At 34.2% G+C, this 19,420-nt stretch overlaps 1 protein-coding gene across 1 annotated transcript; it reads right to left on the bottom strand.

Moving 5' to 3' along the window:
- Positions 1 to 5,303: 5,303 nt before the first annotated feature.
- On the bottom strand, positions 5,304 to 10,951 carry LOC125206658 (uncharacterized). Its single transcript, XM_048105897.2, has 4 exons — positions 10,009 to 10,951; positions 9,723 to 9,794; positions 5,945 to 7,918; positions 5,304 to 5,835 (listed from the first exon to the last, which is right to left on the bottom strand). Exons 1-4 carry the CDS (start codon positions 10,916 to 10,918, stop codon positions 5,468 to 5,470), a joined length of 3,324 nt encoding a protein of 1,107 aa, XP_047961854.1. The 5' UTR covers positions 10,919 to 10,951; the 3' UTR covers positions 5,304 to 5,467.
- Positions 10,952 to 19,420: the final 8,469 nt, after the last annotated feature.

Genomic DNA, 19,420 nt, shown 5'->3' on the forward strand with positions numbered 1-19,420 from the left:
CGAAGAGGCTGACTCGTTCATCCTAACTGTTGACTGCGTCCCAGGTTGAACTAGGTACGACACTGTGATCCTATTGTACCAAGCCATATAGCTCGGATGATAGGAACCTTCCATGGATGCCGTTGCATGGTGAAAAGTTGATTGGAACCTGTCGTGTCTCAAATCCCATTCATCTATGTAGAATTTATGTATCTTTGCCCAATCAGCACCCTTCCTCCCACGGCGGTGACTTTTAGACAAATGAGCTACTGAATATCGGGGAGCATTTCCAATTTCAGTAACTCCGTGCCACCCATACAAAACATTTATGTCAAAAGTTAACAAAGAAACATAGTTAAGTGAGTTAATGTAAAAAATACATTACTTGGCTCCAGATGGGGTATACGACGTGTGCATAGGCGATATCAAAAAGGGTGGCCTCAATGTGGGCATTCTTTCCCACGCCCATAGCTGCAAAAGAACCATAGGTCCACCCACATCTCTTTTCTGTCTGCCTATAGATGCCTCACATAAATAATGATACAAAAACGCTAAGGCAACGCTACCCCAACTGATACTAGACATGTCAAAGGCATCGTCAAAGGCATTCAACCACATAAAGGGGACCTTGCACCCTGTGGTGTCCGGTATAATAAGACCCCCTAACAAGATCAACGCATGAATACGTGCCCTTTGCATGTATACATAATCATACAGCCCATCTTCCAAAGGTATCGTCGTTTGGTGGATAAGAGATGTCATTAACAAACCGCCCTGCTTCGTTTCATTTTCTACGTCAGGTATCCATCCTAACATATCTCGACACTTGCTGCGCCAATCGTCATATCCGATAGGGTAGTCACGGCCAGTGAAAACACGACCGTCTGCTCTCAAGCCCCACAAGCTTTGCACATCCTGTAAGGTTACAGTAACCTCTCCAACTGGTAGGTGGAAACAGTGTGTCTCAGGCCTCCAGCCTCGATCAAGGCAGTGATAAGCTCGTTGTCTATCCTCATCGGCCTTCCACATTCCAACAAGCCTTTGAAACCCCATACATCAAGCCAATGTTTCACAGTTGGATGTATTTGCATTTTCCAGACCTTACTTTCCGTCCGACGAACTCTAAACACATTTGATGTGACATTCGCCAACAAGGAGGCTGAAATGTGTTCGGTTTGATGAAAGAGTAATGATGGATCCTCAGGTCCATAACATAACTGTTCTTCAGAACTTGAAGATGCCATCTGCTTCAAAATAATAACCCAAATTGAATCAACATTCCAACATAATCATAAACTCTAAAATCAAATTGAATCAACATTCCAACATTCTTAAGTTCAAAATAATCACCCAACTTAATCAACATTCAATTTTAATCATAAAAACTCAACAATCCAACTTAAATTGCAACTACAACTGAAAAACACACTTCAATTCAACTTAATCATAAAATTCAACTTCAACAATCCAACTTCATCAAAAATTGAATCACTTCCTAATTATATACATGTGAAACAATAAAATAGGCAACAAAACAACAAAAATCGTCCGAAATTTCATCAATTTCATCCTAAACCCTAACTTTGTTAAATTAGGGAAAACATACAGAAATTAAGCAATAAAGACGCATAACGGTTGTGCGTCACTAGTGAAAGACGCATAATGCTTATGCGTCACTAAATAATGACGCATAACTGTTGTGCGTCACTCCAAAATGCTAATTTTATGTGCCTTTTTACTTGACGACGCATAACCCTTATGCGTCATTAAGTAAAGACGCATAACCTTTATGCGTTTTACTTTTAACGACGCATAACCTTTATGTGTCACTCCCTAATTGGGAACAATTCTATTCTTCTTCATTAAAATGGAATGCTATTACCAAGCTAGAACAAAAGAAGAATTATCCCGTATTTTAGATCTATCTTTTCTCATCTAACTGATTAATCAGTTTTCTTGAACCCTCATGCATATAGATCGAGTGAAAGGGGGGGAAAATCAATTGATGAATGAGAAGCATGGATGTGTGTGTGTGTGGGTGTGTGTGTGTGTGTGTCGATGTGTGTGTGTGATGTGTGTTATGTGAAGAACACTCATGCGTGACCATGTTTTGATGGCAGATCTAACATTGAAGTATGAATAAACCGATATGATGAACACGCCTTGATTTTGACTGTTAATATAAAACAAATCGTTTAAAAAAGGGAACGTTTGGGGGCATGCATGATTTACGGTTTGTTGTTTGAGACTGATTCGTGATGCATATTATCTAAAGGTGATAACTCGCGCACGAAGCGTGATATCAAAGGGAAGAAAGTACTTGAAAGTTAAATAATGACAATGTCCTAAATATTTTATGGATGGAAGTGAAATTGTGTTTATCATGCGGTGATTTGGATTTTAACGTGTCTATCTGATGTGGCTTTTGCCATTATTATTTAAATCAAATTCAGATCCTCGTAGGGCCACAAACCCTACTTGGATTAGAGTACATGATACGACCACGCCCGGAAGGCCCATGACGAGGTCTATGACGAGGCGCTTACATGAGGGGATCTCCACTTTCATCCAAAAAGCCATGCTGGAGGAGTCTACGAAGACTGAGGAGCACGCGACAAGACTCGTGCTGAAATTTGAAGGTTGGGAGCTCCCACCCGGTCGTGTGGATTTTGAGGCGCTACCTCACTGGGTCGGGTGACTCCACTGGAATCACCAAGGCCAAGTTCTTCCACCCGATCGGGTGACCTTTCTGCCACCCGCCCGGGTGGCCTGTCCAAGGCGTGAGGAAGTCAGGGGATTTCACCCGGCCGGGTGATTTAACACCTTAATTCCACCCGGCCGGGTAGAGTGATGCGACCCAGATTTTGTGGGCCTTTTCATTGGAAATTGGACTCTAGTATAAATACCTTTTGATGTCATCTTTTTCCTAAGATTTTGCTAAATTAAAGTTTCTACCCTAGAGAGTTTCCTCTTTGAGGATTGTATCCAATTCCTTCCTTGAAGGTTGCTTGTCTCCATCATTGATTGATTCAAGTAGAGGTATGCATGAATGGAGTGTATCCATTAAGTTGTGGAGCCAAGAGGTGATAGAGCTATTGAAAGTTATCTAGGGTTGTTTCCATTCTCTTGGTCAAGGTCCTATGGTCATAACTAGGGGTGGGTAGGTAAGGTATACCTTACCGAAACCACCATACCGTATACCTTACCGTAAATACGGTATGTGAAAAAGTCATACCTTTACCTTACCAAAGTTTTCGGTATACCGAACTTTGGTATACCTTATTTTCGGTATGATAAATTTTTATACCGATACCGTACCTCATTTTCGGTATATACCGTACCGAAGTTCGGTATACCTTACTTTTGCGGTATACCTGACTTTCAACATCAATTAAAATAGAAAATTAGAGTTTTTAAAATATTATTTATAATTTATAATTTTAAAAATAAATTAAATATAATTTATTCATAATTATATTTATATTTCACAATAGATTTTATAATTTAAAAATATAATTGTGTTTATATTTTTGTGGTATATACCTTAATTTACGGTATATACCGAATTTCGGTATGTAGCGGTATACTGCGGTATTTGAAAATTCATACCGTTACCTTACCGGAATTTTTCGGTAAGGTATCATACCATACCGAAAGTCACGGTATACCGAAAATTCGGTATTTTTGATATTTTTTTGGTACGATAAGGCCGGTATTTCGGTATTTCGGTATTTTTCCCCAGCCCTAGTCATAACTCTTCTATATCATCATTATACACAGGCTTTCCATTCCTAATCTTTCATCCTTTCTTGTTTAGATTCAATTTTTGTGGTTGGATTCTTTTTATTATCTTTTCCTTTGTGTTGAGAAATTGAAAATAGCCTCACAAAAAAATTGTTAGATCAAACCTCATAAATGGGTAAATTCTTGGGAAATGGATCGTAAAATACATGGATCCTTATCAGTACACCTATGGTAGACCGTGTGTCAGCGTACGGGTTGGCCGGTCTAGTGACTTGGTTTACGGCCGCATTCCATGTCATGTATGTGCAGATATGGTAAACGTCAATAGAAAAATGACTGATCAGTCGACTTTTGAAACGAAAACTATTTTGAGTATCTCGGACCTTTCTAAAAGCTAAACCCCAATGATTACTTATTGATGGCATGATAAATACTAATTTTAAATAACTTGTTTTCGGCATAAGTCCACTGCGTATTTCAAAATACTCAGGTCTGCATGTGTTTTTCCTATGTGTAGGTTGAGCTGACGACGAGTGGTTTGTGGTGTTGAGCAAATTAATTAAAATACTATGGTTGTCTTGAAACTCCGAGTATCGTTGTGTCTTCACACATGATATCACTCTTCTCTTGAATGCTTCCGTTGAAACATGTTTTACTTATCGTTGGTTGATCTTGAAACTATATTTATTTCCGCTATGTTAGATGTTATCAGATTTAACTACCAAAGCATTACTCTGATTTTTCTTATTGTTAACCGTTCATTAAATACGTTGGTCAAATCCTTTAATGAAACCCTAGTCCTTGTCTTCGTATGCATTTAAGCACTTTTGGTCGCGATTGCCCGCATTTATTTAACCCTAGAAGGGCGGTCGTGACAACTTGTGCCATTTACACCTCCCTAATAAAGTGGGCCCCATAATCCACTAACACTAATTCTATTATTTTTTTCTTTTCCTCTCTCCTACTTTACCAATTTTTCTCTCCCTCTCTCTTACTTTACCAATTTTTGTCTCCCTTTCTTTTACTTTATCAAATTGTGCATTAAAACCTGTGCCGTTTCAAATGTCCCTATCTTAAAAAACAGAGGGAGTAATAGAATGTGAGTGTAGTGTGTATAATAAAATACCCTAAAATTACTTCTAACTGTAACATAACATTGTCAAAGTAGGAATTAGGGGTCGAAGTAGATTCGTTGTTTTGGAAAGGACCGGAGAAACCAAAGTTTGAAAAAAAAAGCACTAGAAAATCAACAAGACAGAAAACCGTTTAAAGTTACTCCCTCCGTCTCACAAGAATATGCACTTTTAGTTGGACACGGATTTTAACGCACAATGGATAAAGTAACAGGGAAGTAGAATAAAAAAGTAATTAAAGTAATGTTAGTGAAAACTGAGTTCCACCACACTAGAGACAAAAGAGCTTCTAAATTTAGAAAGTGCATATTCTTATAGGACGGAAGAAGTATATTTTTTGTGTGGGAAAGTATAGAGAATAAATTTAAATCAAATTATTGGTTCATAATATTACAAACTTTGGCCTAATTTGATATGGTATTTTCTAGGAATTTGATATTTGGTCATAGAAATCAAAACTTATTTAATTCATTCGTTCCTTGTACAATTTGCATCATAGTCTATCACTGCACTGTAACGCGTAACCTTATTCTAAACTGAAATCACATACCATAATTTGCCTTATTCAAAACTAGAATATACATGGCATTATTTGCAATACAGCATGAGAATCATCGCCTGACGTTGCTGACCGTTTCTGCTGTTGCTTTGGATTTGATCTTCTGAAGAGAAGCCACTACTTCGATCATGTTGATTCTTTCCTCCGGCAAAAAGGCTACACATTTCATAGCCACATCAAAAACTGATGACACACATTGCTCATTTGATTCAAAGTATTGATCATCTCTCGATAACAATCCAACCGCCACAATTTCAGATACTCGATTTTCTTGCAAAGCCGCACTCACCCACTCCTTTACGCTCATTTCCCCGTTGAACATATCATTCGTTGGCCTCTTTCCTGTAAACATCTCGAACAACAAGATTCCGTAGCTGTATACATCTCCGTTTATTGATACTTTTCCTTCCGATCCATACTCTGATCGTGTTACAAGTACACCACCAACATTGTCACCAAGACATAACTAATAAAAAAAGTTTAAAATTTAAGAAATTATTTAAAATATGGAAAGTTATATATACATCACCTGGTGCTGCATAACCGACAGTTGCTAGGGTTTTTGTTAGAACCATAGCCTCCCCTTCGTCAAAGAGCTTGGCAATGCCAAAATCAGCAACACGAGCAACCATGTCTTCATCAAGCAACACATTGCTTGGCTTCACATCACAGTGGACAACGGGATACGTATGGCCATGATGAAGATATTCCAAAGCTAACGCAACATCTATTGCTATCTGCAAGCTTTGCAGAAGATCCAAGCAATGGCTTCCGGAATGCAGCCATTTCTCCAAACTCCCATTTGGCATGTATTCAAGAATCAAAGCTCGGAACTCTGGATTTACACAACAGCCAATTATTCGGACTAAATTCCTGTGGCGAAGCGCGCTTAGTATCTCACTCTCAGTATCAAAGCTCTTGCTAGCACCTTCCAACTCCAAATTGAATATCTTCACCGCAACATTTAGCCCATCGGAAAGTGTTGCTTTGAATACCGAACCAAAGCTCCCTCTTCCAAGCAGATTCGTTTCACCAAAAGAATCCGTTCCTCGCTCAAGTTCTAAATACGAAATTCTCCTCCAATCAATTTTCAATCCAATGCCCTCATCCGGAGTTGTGATCCTTATCTGATTGCGTCTCCTTATAACAAAAACTACGATCACCACCAAAACGACAACCGCAACGAGAGGGGGCACGAGATACTTCACCAACCGATCATTCTTCGATCTTTTAGGGCAAGGCGGCACTTCAAACCTTGCATCACCGCATAGACCAGCGTTGCCAGCAAACGAATCAGCAGTGAAGTTAACAAAGCAGCCCTCATTCGGAATTTCTCCTTCCAATCTGTTGTTAGACACATTGAAGTAAAGAAGAAGCTCGAGGCCTTGTAGTGACTTAGGTATAAATCCAGAAAGACTGTTGTTATACAAATACAGTGATTCTAAACTTTTAATATCTCCCAAGGATTCAGGAATGTTTCCATCAAATTTGTTATCATTCAAAAGCAAAGTAGTCAGTGATTCACACTCACCAATTGAGCTTGGAATCAGACCACTAAATTGATTAGAAGAGAGGTCTAATATATCTATTCCTTTCAAATCCCCAATCAGAGATGGAATCTCACCACTAAATTGATTCAACTGCAGCTCTAGATACACCAAATCTTTAAGACTCCAGAAGCTCAAAGGTATCGCCGAGTTCATCTCGTTCATCGCGAAGGAGACAATTCTTAGCGTTTGAATTTCACCAAGGCATCCCGGGATCGAGCCGGTGAACTGATTCGCACTCATATTCAAGTCCCCCAGCATCCGGAGCTGACAGAGATCATTTGTGATTTTCCCCTCAAGTTGATTTTCTCCAAGCCTCAATACTTGGAGGTTTGTCAAATTTCGAATAGTCGTTGGGACGAATCCGGTTAGTTTATTACCAGAAATTTGCAAATTCAGCAAACTAGTTAAGTTCCCAATCTCAGAAGGAATGCCACCTCTAAAGTCACAGTATGAAGCCCTTATCACTTGAAGCGAATTCGAGAAGTTCCTGATCGAACGAGGGAGAACTCCCGCCATTTCGTGATTATACGACACTTCTAATCTTTTCAAAACGGGGCAGTTTGTTAGGGAAGATAGGAATTCATCAGCTCCGGTGAGATTGTTTTCCCAGAGGGCGATCCTTTCTAGGTTTCGTAGATTGGAGAAGGAGGGAACGGAGCCGGTGAATGAGTTTTTGTTGAGTTCCAGGATAGTGAGCTTGGTGGCGTTGTTGATGGAGCTTGGGATTTTGCCGGTGAGTCTGTTGAAGAATAAAGTAAGTAGCTCGAGATTGGGAAGTGAAGCTCCCATGTTTGGAGGGAGAGGTCCGGAAAAGAGGTTTTGTTGGAGATGTAATCCTTTCAATGTTGAGAGGTTGAATATGGAAGATGGGATGGAGCCGTTTAAATGATCGTTAAAGGGAACCTGAAAATGCTCAAGGTTTGATAGTTTTCCTATCTCTTCAGGCAGTTCACCTGTCATACAAATTAATGATAATGATTTGCATTTATTATAGAGTTGCAAGGCTATAAAGTACTCCCTCCGACCCGCTTTAGCAGTCCCGATTACTTTTACAGTTTTATGTACTCGTTTTGTATAAATGATAATAAATAGTTAAAGTGGAGAACTGATAAACTAAAAGAGAGAATAATATAAGCAAGTTTTGACTCTACATTATTCTCTCTATTAGTACTTTACTATTTCTCCACTTTAACTATTTATAACTCCCTCTGTCCCAAGGAAGATGACCCCTTACTTGGGCGTACGAGAATTTATGCAACTTTATTTTGTTTGTGAAGTGGAGAGAGTAAAGTAAGAGAGAGAATAAAGTAGAAAGAAAAGTGTTTCCATTTTTAGTAATGAGTCATCATAGTTGGGACAAACCAAAAAGAAAAGTGGGTCATCTTTAATGGAACGGGGGAAGTATCAATTTTACAAAACGAATGTAGAAAAGTAATCGGAACCGCTAAAGCAGGACGGAGGGAGTATGCAATTATGATAATAAAAGTAATGTTTAGTCGACAACCTAGTTGGAATAAAACTAGTCAATTTTTAGATTTTGTGAAAACTAATTGAATCTTTATTTTAGAATTTTTGGTGAAGATAGTATTGATTATACACTCCCTCCGTCCCATAAAAATATGTGCACTTTACATTTTCGTTCGTTGCACAAAAATATGTGCATTCCATTTTTATAAAGTTAAATCAATTTAATAATGTAGGTCTCACTATCGACTAACTCTACTTTAACTACTATTCTCCTCCTCTCTCTTACTTTACCATACCATTCACTTCATATCTCTTACTTTACCAATTTTGTCTTAATTCCTGTAATATACTCATTGCCCTCATTTTTATGAGACATAGGGAGTATTATTTATCAAATTGATTGTTTTTGCTTTGCTCCAGTGGTTGTTTGAGTTATTATTTGTGCCTCTATCATTCAATTGATTAGTTACCTCTTTAATGTTGTTAGGGTTAAAAAGATTAATCGTGAGACGAAACACTTAACTTTGATAAAATGATAATTTACACTTTGATTAATAGAACTCGGGAGAGTTGAGTTTTGTGTGAGGCGTTTGATCATAGTGATTTAAGGAGTTAGATGTTAGGTATTTGAAGAGGACTTTAATCTTAACAACTAATCTTCAAATTTCTAAGTTCGGAGGAAGGTTTAATCTAATAGAGTGACCGACCTAATAACACTAAAGACACTAAAAGCAAGGGAGGATAATTGGATAATAACATGGAATTGTGCATTAGATAGTAGAGTTCTACATTCATTCTAAAACATGTACTGTGGTACTGAAGTTGACACTATAGTGTCCATAGGAAACGATATTCTTATTTGCATTAGCTTCATACACTTGTGCGATATTCTTATTTGCATTAGCTTCATACACTATTAGAGATAGAAAGGTGTTAATCATTTCTAAAAAAGAAATGTTTCATTTACTACTTAACCAATCGCACAAGTGTACGAAGCTTCATACACTTGTACTGAAGCTAAATGAAACATTTCTTTTTAGAAATGATTAACACTTTTCTATCTCTTATACGGAGTATTATTTTATTATCTTTCTTACTTTATTATATTTTACTTTTTATTTCTGTCTCATATTTTTTCCCTACTCTCTTATCTATTACTCCACTACACACCACTTTCTAAAATTTTGTACAAAAATAGAAATGTCTCATTTTGATCGGATCGTTTTTACTGTTCATTTGGACTATGTCGGATTTCACCTCTGTTATAAATGAAAGAACAAAATAACGTACCTTCCAGCTGATTAGAAGAGAGTCCAAGAAGTTTCAGAGATGTAAGATTTCCAACTTCCTTTGGTATGCGACCTAGATTATCAGTCACATAGATTGAACATAGAATTTGATTAGCTATACATACAAATCAAATATTTTCGATAAAAATATTGAACATATTCATAATATATGTTCAATATTTAATTAATTGATGTTCAAATAAGTCCAAAAAAAAAAGTAAAACATCAGTTTCGAAGAATTTAATTTATTCTAAATATGACACATTCCAACAAGAAGACAGCAATACCTGTTAAACCGTTGGTCGACAATGATAAAAACTCAAGCTTGCTCAAATCCCCAATTTCAAGTGGTATGCTTCCACTTATGTTATTATCATTTAACCAAATCTCTTCCAGCTCTCTGCAATTGCCAATATTCGGTGGAATACTCCCCAACAACTGGTTATTATTCAATATTATTCTTTTTAGTTTTGGATTTTCATTACTACACACATCATTTGGCATCTCACCACTTAAACTATTAGATCTCATATTCACATTCACCATAGTAGAAATATTGAATATGCCATAAGGCAAAGAGCCTATGAACATATTCCCCTCCAAATTCAACCTTTCTAGTGAAGAAAAGTTGGCAATCTCTTTCGGAACATATCCTTCAAGAGAATTGTTTCCGAAATTCAAAGTTAGCAAAGTGGAAGCATTGAACAAAGAAGGAGGGATTGTCCCAAAGAAGGTGTTGTTATTGAGATGGACATGTTGGAGTTGTGATAAGGATCCTAACCATAACGGGATTTCTCCGGTGAGGTTGTTGAATCCCGCGTTTATTACCCTCAAACGACGTAGTTTGGAGAGGTGGGAGGGGATCGAGCCGGTAAAGTTGTTGGAGCTTATGTCGAGGGATCGGAGAAACGTTAGGTTTCCGAGATGTGGAGCTAGGGTTCCGCGGAGGGAGAGGCCGGAGACGTTGAGGGCGGTGACACGTTGGTGGCGGGGCCCACATGAGACGCCGGTCCATTCGCAGATGGAGGTGTTGGTGGACCAGTTGTTGAGGGAATTAGGGTTTGATGTGAGGGAGTTTTTGAAGGAAATTAGGGATTGTTGATCATTTGTGTAGTTGGGAGTTGTTTGGGTTGAGGAGGGAGTCAATAAGTTTAGTATGAAAAGTGTAAGGGAAAAAGAAAGGAAATAAGTCTTCATTCTAATTTCTTTTGATTGATGAATAATTGGACTGTGTGTGGTTATGAAAAGTAAGTATTTTTGTAGTATATTTATGAATATTTGATTGTGTGTGTATGCAAATTTTGATGATGGAAAAGTGAATAATAAAACAAAGTTGGGCGTGTCGATCACGACGACGTCGTTTTCAATTCTACCGTTTAATTATGTCTTTTTTCGTTTCTTAATTAATTGAAGTTGTTGGCTTTGAGAGTGGAAGATGGGAACGTCGGAAAATTCAGATTCAGGTCAATGAAGAATTTTCCATTTCATATTAAATTCTACATATTAAAAATAAATGCAAGATTAACGGAGTGGACATGCAATTATTGTTTTGGGACCCAAACACTCTAGTCCACGAGTTTAGTTTTTGGATTATTTTTCGAAGATTAAATAGTTTCATATTGCTATATTACCAATGAAATAGTCTCTGTGTTATCGGTCCATCAAAATTAATTTACTTTTATATTTTAAACTTGATTACCACACATTTACTACAAATGTTATATAATTCATTATCCATTCACACTATTTAAACTACTTTTTTATTAATTATTCAATCATATTTTCCTTATTTTAATTAAAAACTTTTGATGTCTCCTAAATTTTTATTTTTAAAGGACAGTGAGACTATAATATTATGTCATTTGTGTTAAGAGTACGGGTAACTAAAAAATCAATCTCAACTAAACTGAAATATTAAATTTGGTAATGAGTTTTTTTATATTTGAATTAGATTAGGTCGAAATTTATTTTCTTCAAAAAATTTTAAATTTTGAGTTCAATTTGGAAAATTTAAATGGAAAAATTCAAAAAATCTTAATCATGTTATATGTTTATACATATACAGGTTTGTGTTAAAATGACAACACCTCTTAAAGTAACACCATACCATCATTCCTAGCCAATCATTTGTACACATGGACGAATAATCAGTTGCCATGTGGCAATTATAAAAAATGTTCAAGGGAAAATTTTCTCGGGCTACAATATCCAATACGGTAGACTGCAATTTTTCTCAGCGTATTTGATATTGCAGTGTAGCGTTTATAATATTGCAGTGTAGCGTGGTGTCACAGTGTCATTTTAAGAGGTGGTGTCATTTTAATGCACCCCAACATATACATAATTAAATAACATGTTTTATTCAAACATAATATTTTATTTTAATAAATATAGTTAAATGGAGTAGTAGTTTTTATTAAGTTTTTTTAGATATTCAGCTTTTGGGGGAATTTTTGGATATTTCAGATTTCCGATTATCTTCATATTTTCAAAATTATCGGAACAGTTTGGATTTGGTAAAAAATCGTTTTGAAAACAGAATGTTCACCCCTTAATAAGAGTACAAATATATTCTTAGACCCAAAAAACATAAAATATTATTGTTGTAGTGGTATTTTAATTTAGACAAAGTTTGAAGAAAACACAACAATAAATGTTCATTTATTTACATACGAAAAATCTAATCGAAGATATTTCAACTAACAATTTTATATATATATATATACTCCATACATAATAATATATTTCGTTTTTGGTTGTTGGAGCTGCCATTCATCGTGGTTGGTTTGCACCAAACTAAAATATTCTGCAACCTATCGATACTATCCGGAGTATAAAGATAATTTTAAAAATGAACTACAGTAACACCACGTCCATGAGCTAGTATTTCCATGAAAATACAATTCGATACTACCCGGAATACAATGATAAATTATTTTATAGATGTGTACATAGAGTAGAAAGTCGTAACAATAGAACAATTAACCAACAACCAGCCAAATGTGGAAAAAAGTTTGAAGTGAGATTTAAAATTCTTTAGTCTGTCTTGATCACAACTTTTTTAGTCCTCAGACCACCAAGCGTGAATTCTTTTTTGTCTTGCTTTCACCAAAAGTAAAATTTTGAGTTTTCATGGAAAGTGTATGGCTTGATTTCTTCGAGAAGGGAATATCACATTAGCCAAATAAGCTCTAGTGAGATTAGGTAATGCCAACTTCGTCCTCATATTGAGCATTTTACAATATCAAAACGGCCAAAAATTAAAGGAGGAGGTTAATGGGGCTTAACCTTAACTTTTTTAAGAGGCAACATAAAAAATATTTTTTATGACGATCGTACATTGTCAAATTATCATTTTAGGTGTTAAAAATATCATTTGAGGTTTGTCAAATTAGAGTTAATATCAGTTATTATTAAAAATTGTTTTAAAATATTTTATTTAATTTTAAATACTAGTTTTAATAATTGATGGAATTACCCCTCAAAACATTGAAGATATTATTGACCAAAAATTTTGAAAATAGTAAAAAAGTACTTCAATTGATTTTAATTTGTAGTTGACTGACCTCAAATGATATTTTCAAAGTTCACGAGCCTAAAATGGACCTAAAATGATAGTTTGACAAAATTTGCGAACCATAAAAAATATTCTCTGTCTTATTTAATTATTTTATAGAAGATTCGGTCCGGCCAGTTTTTAAATTATTGCTATTAGAGTGTCCACAATAGCTCAGCCGCGGCGGTTGACGGGGCGCAACTGCGGCGGTGTATTGCACGCCGCGGACCGCCGCAGCGGTGCCGGTGTTTGTAATTTTTGTTTCTTATTTTATTTATATAAATACAACCTATTCCCAATTCATTTTTTTTCCATTCCATTATTTTTATTCTACTCCAATTAAAATATACCAACGATTGATAAAATAATGTGTTTGATAGCTGTGGCGTGGGCTGGACAAGGTTTTGTGATTGTGGATAAGTTTTTTTGACTGTGGCGTGACTGTGTCGGATTATTGTGGACACACTTATGGTAGAGTTTAAAATTGTCACATGCAATTGGCCGGCAACATATTAAATTGAAGATGGAAAGGTCAATCAGATCTTCAGAATGAGTCGTTTTCAATTGATTGGAATAAATTGATGCATGCATAATAAAAGTATATAGTCGGAACCGATCTTAACATTTTTTCTGCTCATGCAATTAATACATTGACCTAAGTCAACCTTATGTTTGGTCAATTAAATCAACTGTATATTTTATTCACTGTCCCTTTATTTTATTTTGTTGGTATTCATGAATTCTCGATCAGTCGATTGTGTGTGCATATACGTAATTGGCGACATCATTTTCAATTCCTCAAATCATAGTTGGAAAATTTAAATGCATACCCTGTTGATTTGTTGGGACAGAACATTTTTTCCTCATGCGTTTAATATGTCGACCCATAATTCAATTTTTTCTTTCTTAATTATTTCATGTCTAGCTAGGCGTTAAAAGTGGAAGATGGGAGTCTATGATGCATGGAAATGATTTTTGGCGTAATTTTGTTTTTTGTTTGTGAAAATGTGTTAATTTAAGGTCCGTAGTGAAGGGTAATTAAGGGCGTGTTGTGCAATTTCTAACTTTGGGCATGTTGTATGATCAGAATATATCATAGGAATACTGCAATTTCATGATACAAATAGTCACGGAAAGGGAAAATAATTTTGCGACCTTCTTCAGTCGGCGAGTTCCATCCCCACGATATTTTTTTCTTTTATATATTCAACTAAAGATAAAAATAATAGTACTAATTTAGGAAAATCTATAAAAAGTAGTACTACCTCTGTCCCTGAAAATTTGATACACTTCACTTTTACCATTTTTGGTAGTGGACCTCTTATCCCACTAACTCATTCCCACTCATATTTTATTATAAAACTAATAATTTAAAAGTAGGACTCACATCCCACCAACTTTTTCAACTCACTTTCCATTACATTTCTTAAAACCCGTGTCGGGTCAAAGTGTAACAAATTTTGGGGGACGGAGGTAGTAATAGATTTCACTTTCAGTCTCAATAATTCGAGTCGCTCATGATCTTTAGGTTTAATATCAGAAATAGACTCGCAGAAAACACGTTATTGAGTAATAATACTCCTTCTATCCCACTCTAACTGGATCATGCATTTCTTATTTAGCACGAGATTTTATATAGCTTAAAGTAGAGAGAATAAAGTAAGAAAGTGAAAAAGGTAGAGAGGGTGATGTTTTGATATGTAGAAATGTATTATTTGTAGTGGGACATCCCAAAACTAAAAATTTGTTCTTTGAAGTGGGATGGAGTGAGTATAATTTTCAAATTGATAAATTTAGAGATAATAACAATTAACATCACTAGTATCAATCATCTGAATATAAAAACCACAAAATCTTATTAGCTAAATGATGTCGGGGTCCTATGAGAATGACCAAGCCAAGATAAAATGGAATGAAAGATTGAAGAAATGCTACTTTCTTAAATCTAAATTTAATCTTAAAATGATATATATGAGACCTAAAATGATTTCTACAGTGTTTACAATTACATGGCCTAAAAACTTTCCATAATTCCTTAACAATTCAAGATAAAATAAAATAAAATAAATTGATGTTTTCGCCTCTCAAACAACTCAGGGTGGCCAAAATCTATCTCGATTTCTATGTCTGTTTCGCAAGTTGTGTATGAATTTCAAGGAATTCTTACTTGACTTTTCGTGAAAACCCATATTTAATAAAATTAATTGAATTTAAGTCCATGAAGCGATTTAGAACAAATATTAAATCGCCATCTTGTCTCTAGCAAAAACTTCCTCTACATTATTATTAAATTCTACAAATAAATTTATATCATCATCTTGTCTCTAGCAAAAATTTCCATTGCATAATTGAATTCTACACATAAATTCCACATGTGCAAGTATTGTTTCTGAACCCAAATACACTCATCCACAAGTTCAGTGTACCATTCTTATTGAGAATACAACTGTTTTCTTAGACCAACAAACATATTTTTCTTGTACCATTTTAATTTGAACATAACTTGACAAAAATATCTAAAATAGGTGAAGGCTCGTGTATTTTACATGCAAACAATCAATGGAAAGTGATAAGTATTTGAATTGATACAATTTTGTAGTCTGTGTTGAACACAATGAAAAGACTAGAAGACTATACATATATGATCATATCAACTTCAAGCTGCACGATTAATAATAAATCAAAAAATAAAAATAAAAAAGAAAAGAAAAGAAAAATTGTATTCTAACAATTTTATTAATAATTTTTTTATCACATCAATCAATTAATTTAGTTATTATTTTAGTTAATTGATTGAATTTAGGCAAAACACATTCTTAGGTCCTTATACTTTAGTCAAAATGTTAATTAGGTCCTTGTACAATTTTTTCGTTTTACTGGGTCCTTATACTTTTCACAATATTTTTATCAGGTCCTCGTACGATTTTTCGTTTTAGTAGGTCCTTATACTTTTATCATAAATTTCATTAGGTCCTTGTACAATCTTTTATTTTAGGGACTTTTTTACATTTATCTTGGATAATAATATATATTTAATTAAACTTAATGAACTTTTTAATATTCCATTAATTAACTTAGCATAGTCTATAAAGATAATATCATCTTGTTATCCAATAATCTCAATAAGTTGTAGAGAATAATAAAAAGATTAACCGTGATGATTGAAGATTAAAATCGAAGTGTTTTTTTAGTATAACTATCCGAATTTTCAATTGATTATTTATATTTATATTGAAAAATACGTTTCCCTGAATATTCATAATCATAAGATAAGTTAAATAATAAAATTAAAAGGTTCATTAAATTTAATTAATTAAATATAAATTATTATCTAAGATAAAAGTAAAAAATATCTTAAAATAAAAAATTGTATAAGGACCTAATAAAATTTATAATCAAATTATAAGGACCTATTAAAACGAAAAAATTGTACGAGGATGTGATGAAATTTATGAAAAAGGTATAAGGACCTATTAAATCGAAAAAATTGTACGAGGACCTAATGAACAATTTGATTAAAGTATAAGGACCTAAGAATGTGTTTTGCCTTGAATTTACTTATTGATTAGTAGTATGATATTTATGAATACTATTCCATGTATGTATTACACTATACAATAATACAAAGATACATTTGATAATTAATGATGATGGAAAGCTTAATAATAAACAAAGGTTTTGCCGTGACGACTAAGAAGACATCGTTTTTCAACTCCTTAGTCATCGTTGAATAATTAAATGAATACCCATCCATTTGTTGGGACAAACCTTACTATTTTATTCTCATACATTTCATATGTGGACTTATAGTTCATATTTTGTGTCTTTTAATTAATCCATGTCTAGGCGTTAAAAGTGGAACATGGGAGCATCACAAACTTAAGATATAGGTCAGCTAGTAAGTACTATTACACTACTGTAATTTTATTTTTTCTAAAAATATGTTAATCTAATGTCGTAGAATGAGAAAAAGGTATTTGAAAAAATAAATAGAAAGATAAAGTTTTATAACTATCATATTTCATATTGCCAAAAGTCTCCATAAATCAACCTCCGATTGAGCACTATAGCTTCGCCTCCGATTTAGAAAAAAAAAAAAAAAACGCCACAAATATCATTCTTGTACTATTTTTATTCGAACAATAGTTGAATGAAATACGTAAATAGTTGAAAGCTCATGTATTTACATCCAAATAATCAAATTGAAAATGTGAACTAATATTTGGATATTATATACTAATATAGAGTTATTTTGGGGGGAGTTGCCACTCATCATGATATTAGTTATGCACCTAATTAGTTAACACAAATGCCAAATATTCTTGTAAGAAAATTCATAACCACATTGATAGTTTTTCTATTAATATTAATGTAGAGTAGAAAGTTCAACCAATAGAACAACCACCAAGGGCCTAATGTGGAAAAGTATTTGAAAGTGAAATAACAATATTAATGTGTATCGTGTCACAATAAATAGACTGGAATTATAAATTATATATTAGGTCGGTGTTCAAAGCGCCAACCTAGAATTCTTTTTCGTCTTGTGCTTCACTATAGGATATAAGTAAAGCTTTGGTCTTTTAAATTGACTTCTATTTTCTCACAGCTACATCAAATTTTTTAAGTTTTCAGACATTTGATTTCCTCCTAATGTGAAATGACCGCTACAACTTACTCCCGGAGTTCCACGAAAGATATCACACTTTCCTTTTTAGTTTGTTCCACAAAAGATGTCACATTTTCCTTTTTGAAAAAAGTTCTCTCTCACATGAATATAAAAATTATATTTTATCTCTCCATTTAACACACAAAATAAAACCTCCTAAAATCTCATGCTGGCCCACAAGTGTGACATCTTTTGTGGGACGGAGGGAGTACATAATAAAGTTATCTAAGAAAGTATTAAAACAAATTATTTTTCAACTAACAAATTACTCTCACTCAAAATGATCATACTCCCTATGTCCACAAACAATAGATCACTTTTGCCATTTTGGGACGTCCACAAAAAATTGATCACTTTCTTAAAATGGAAAGTTTATCTCTCATACCTTTCCCACTTTTTCTTCCATCTCTCTAACTTTACTCACTTTTTCTCCCTATTTCTCTTACTTTACCTACTTTTTCTCTTCCTCTCTCTTACTTTACCAATTCTACATTAAAACTCGTGTCATAAACAAAGTGATCTATTTTTTGTGGACGGAGGGAGTATTTTTTAGTCACTAAGGTTTAGGTGGAATAATTAATTTTGATAAAGTAGAGTGGAAAAAGTGATTGAATATTTTAATAAGCAGAAATGAGAGAGGTGTAATTCCAAATATAGAAAGTGGACATCTTGAATGAGACAAACTTAAAATGAAAGATGAACATCTTGAATGGGACGGAAGGAGTAGTTTTTAAGATTAAATAAAAAAATTAAGTCTGTGTACAATTAGTTCCCAAATCGCCTTGATGTTTTCGGGCGAAGAGTATTTGCTAGAAATGAGCCATGTTTATCCATGCACTTATTTATAAAAAAAGTTCAATTCACCATTTTATCAATGTGAGATAAGAATATGGTTTAAAAAGGAACCACAATGTGTAGGCTCGAATAATCACCCTGAGTTACGCACTTGCAAGTTGCAATAATGAAATTTATTGTCAACTTAATTATATTTTGATACCATATTAAAAATGAGTCCCTTTCTGCTTTAAAAGTCTTAGAAAAGGGAAGTTATATACTTATTTAAGTGAGTGATGAGTTTCCTAAATAAAATAATATCAAAAAATAATTTGAGATTGAGTTGTGAGATTATTTCAGTTATAGTGGGTTAGCTATGACTAATTTTCTCGTGATTATACATCTAGGATTGAATTGTAGAATTAAATTTCATGAACCAAATACACTACAAATTTAATCATAAAACATAATCGTACGAATCGAACACTCCTTATATAAATATGTTACGTCATGATAAGGAGTTTTAGTAATACTATGTAGAGTTTATCTTTTTCAATATGATAGTTTGCTTATATGTTTACATAACTCAATTATTAGCTAGTTCTCTAATCTATTAGTTAGGCAAGAAAAATATAATAATTGAATGGGCATAATTACAAATATGCCAGCATATACTAGTCTTGACTCTTGAGTGATGGAAAGT

This window comes from Salvia hispanica, chromosome 6 (assembly GCF_029641045.1).
Source record: "Salvia hispanica isolate PSC_SH4W2 chromosome 6, Shi_PSC_v1, whole genome shotgun sequence".
Classification (NCBI taxonomy): domain Eukaryota; kingdom Viridiplantae; phylum Streptophyta; class Magnoliopsida; order Lamiales; family Lamiaceae; genus Salvia; species Salvia hispanica.

Excerpts from the sequence above, each read along its gene's own strand:
- LOC125206658 (XM_048105897.2), bottom strand. The coding sequence starts at position 10,918 with ATGAAGACTTATTTCCTTTCTTTTTCCCTTACACTTTTCATACTAAAC. Across the intron at positions 9,795-10,008 it reads GTCGACCAACGGTTTAACAG|GTCGCATACCAAAGGAAGTT; the intron begins GTATTGCTGTCT and ends CTGATAATCTAG. Across the intron at positions 7,919-9,722 it reads CTCTTCTAATCAGCTGGAAG|GTGAACTGCCTGAAGAGATA; the intron begins GTACGTTATTTT and ends TTTGTATGACAG.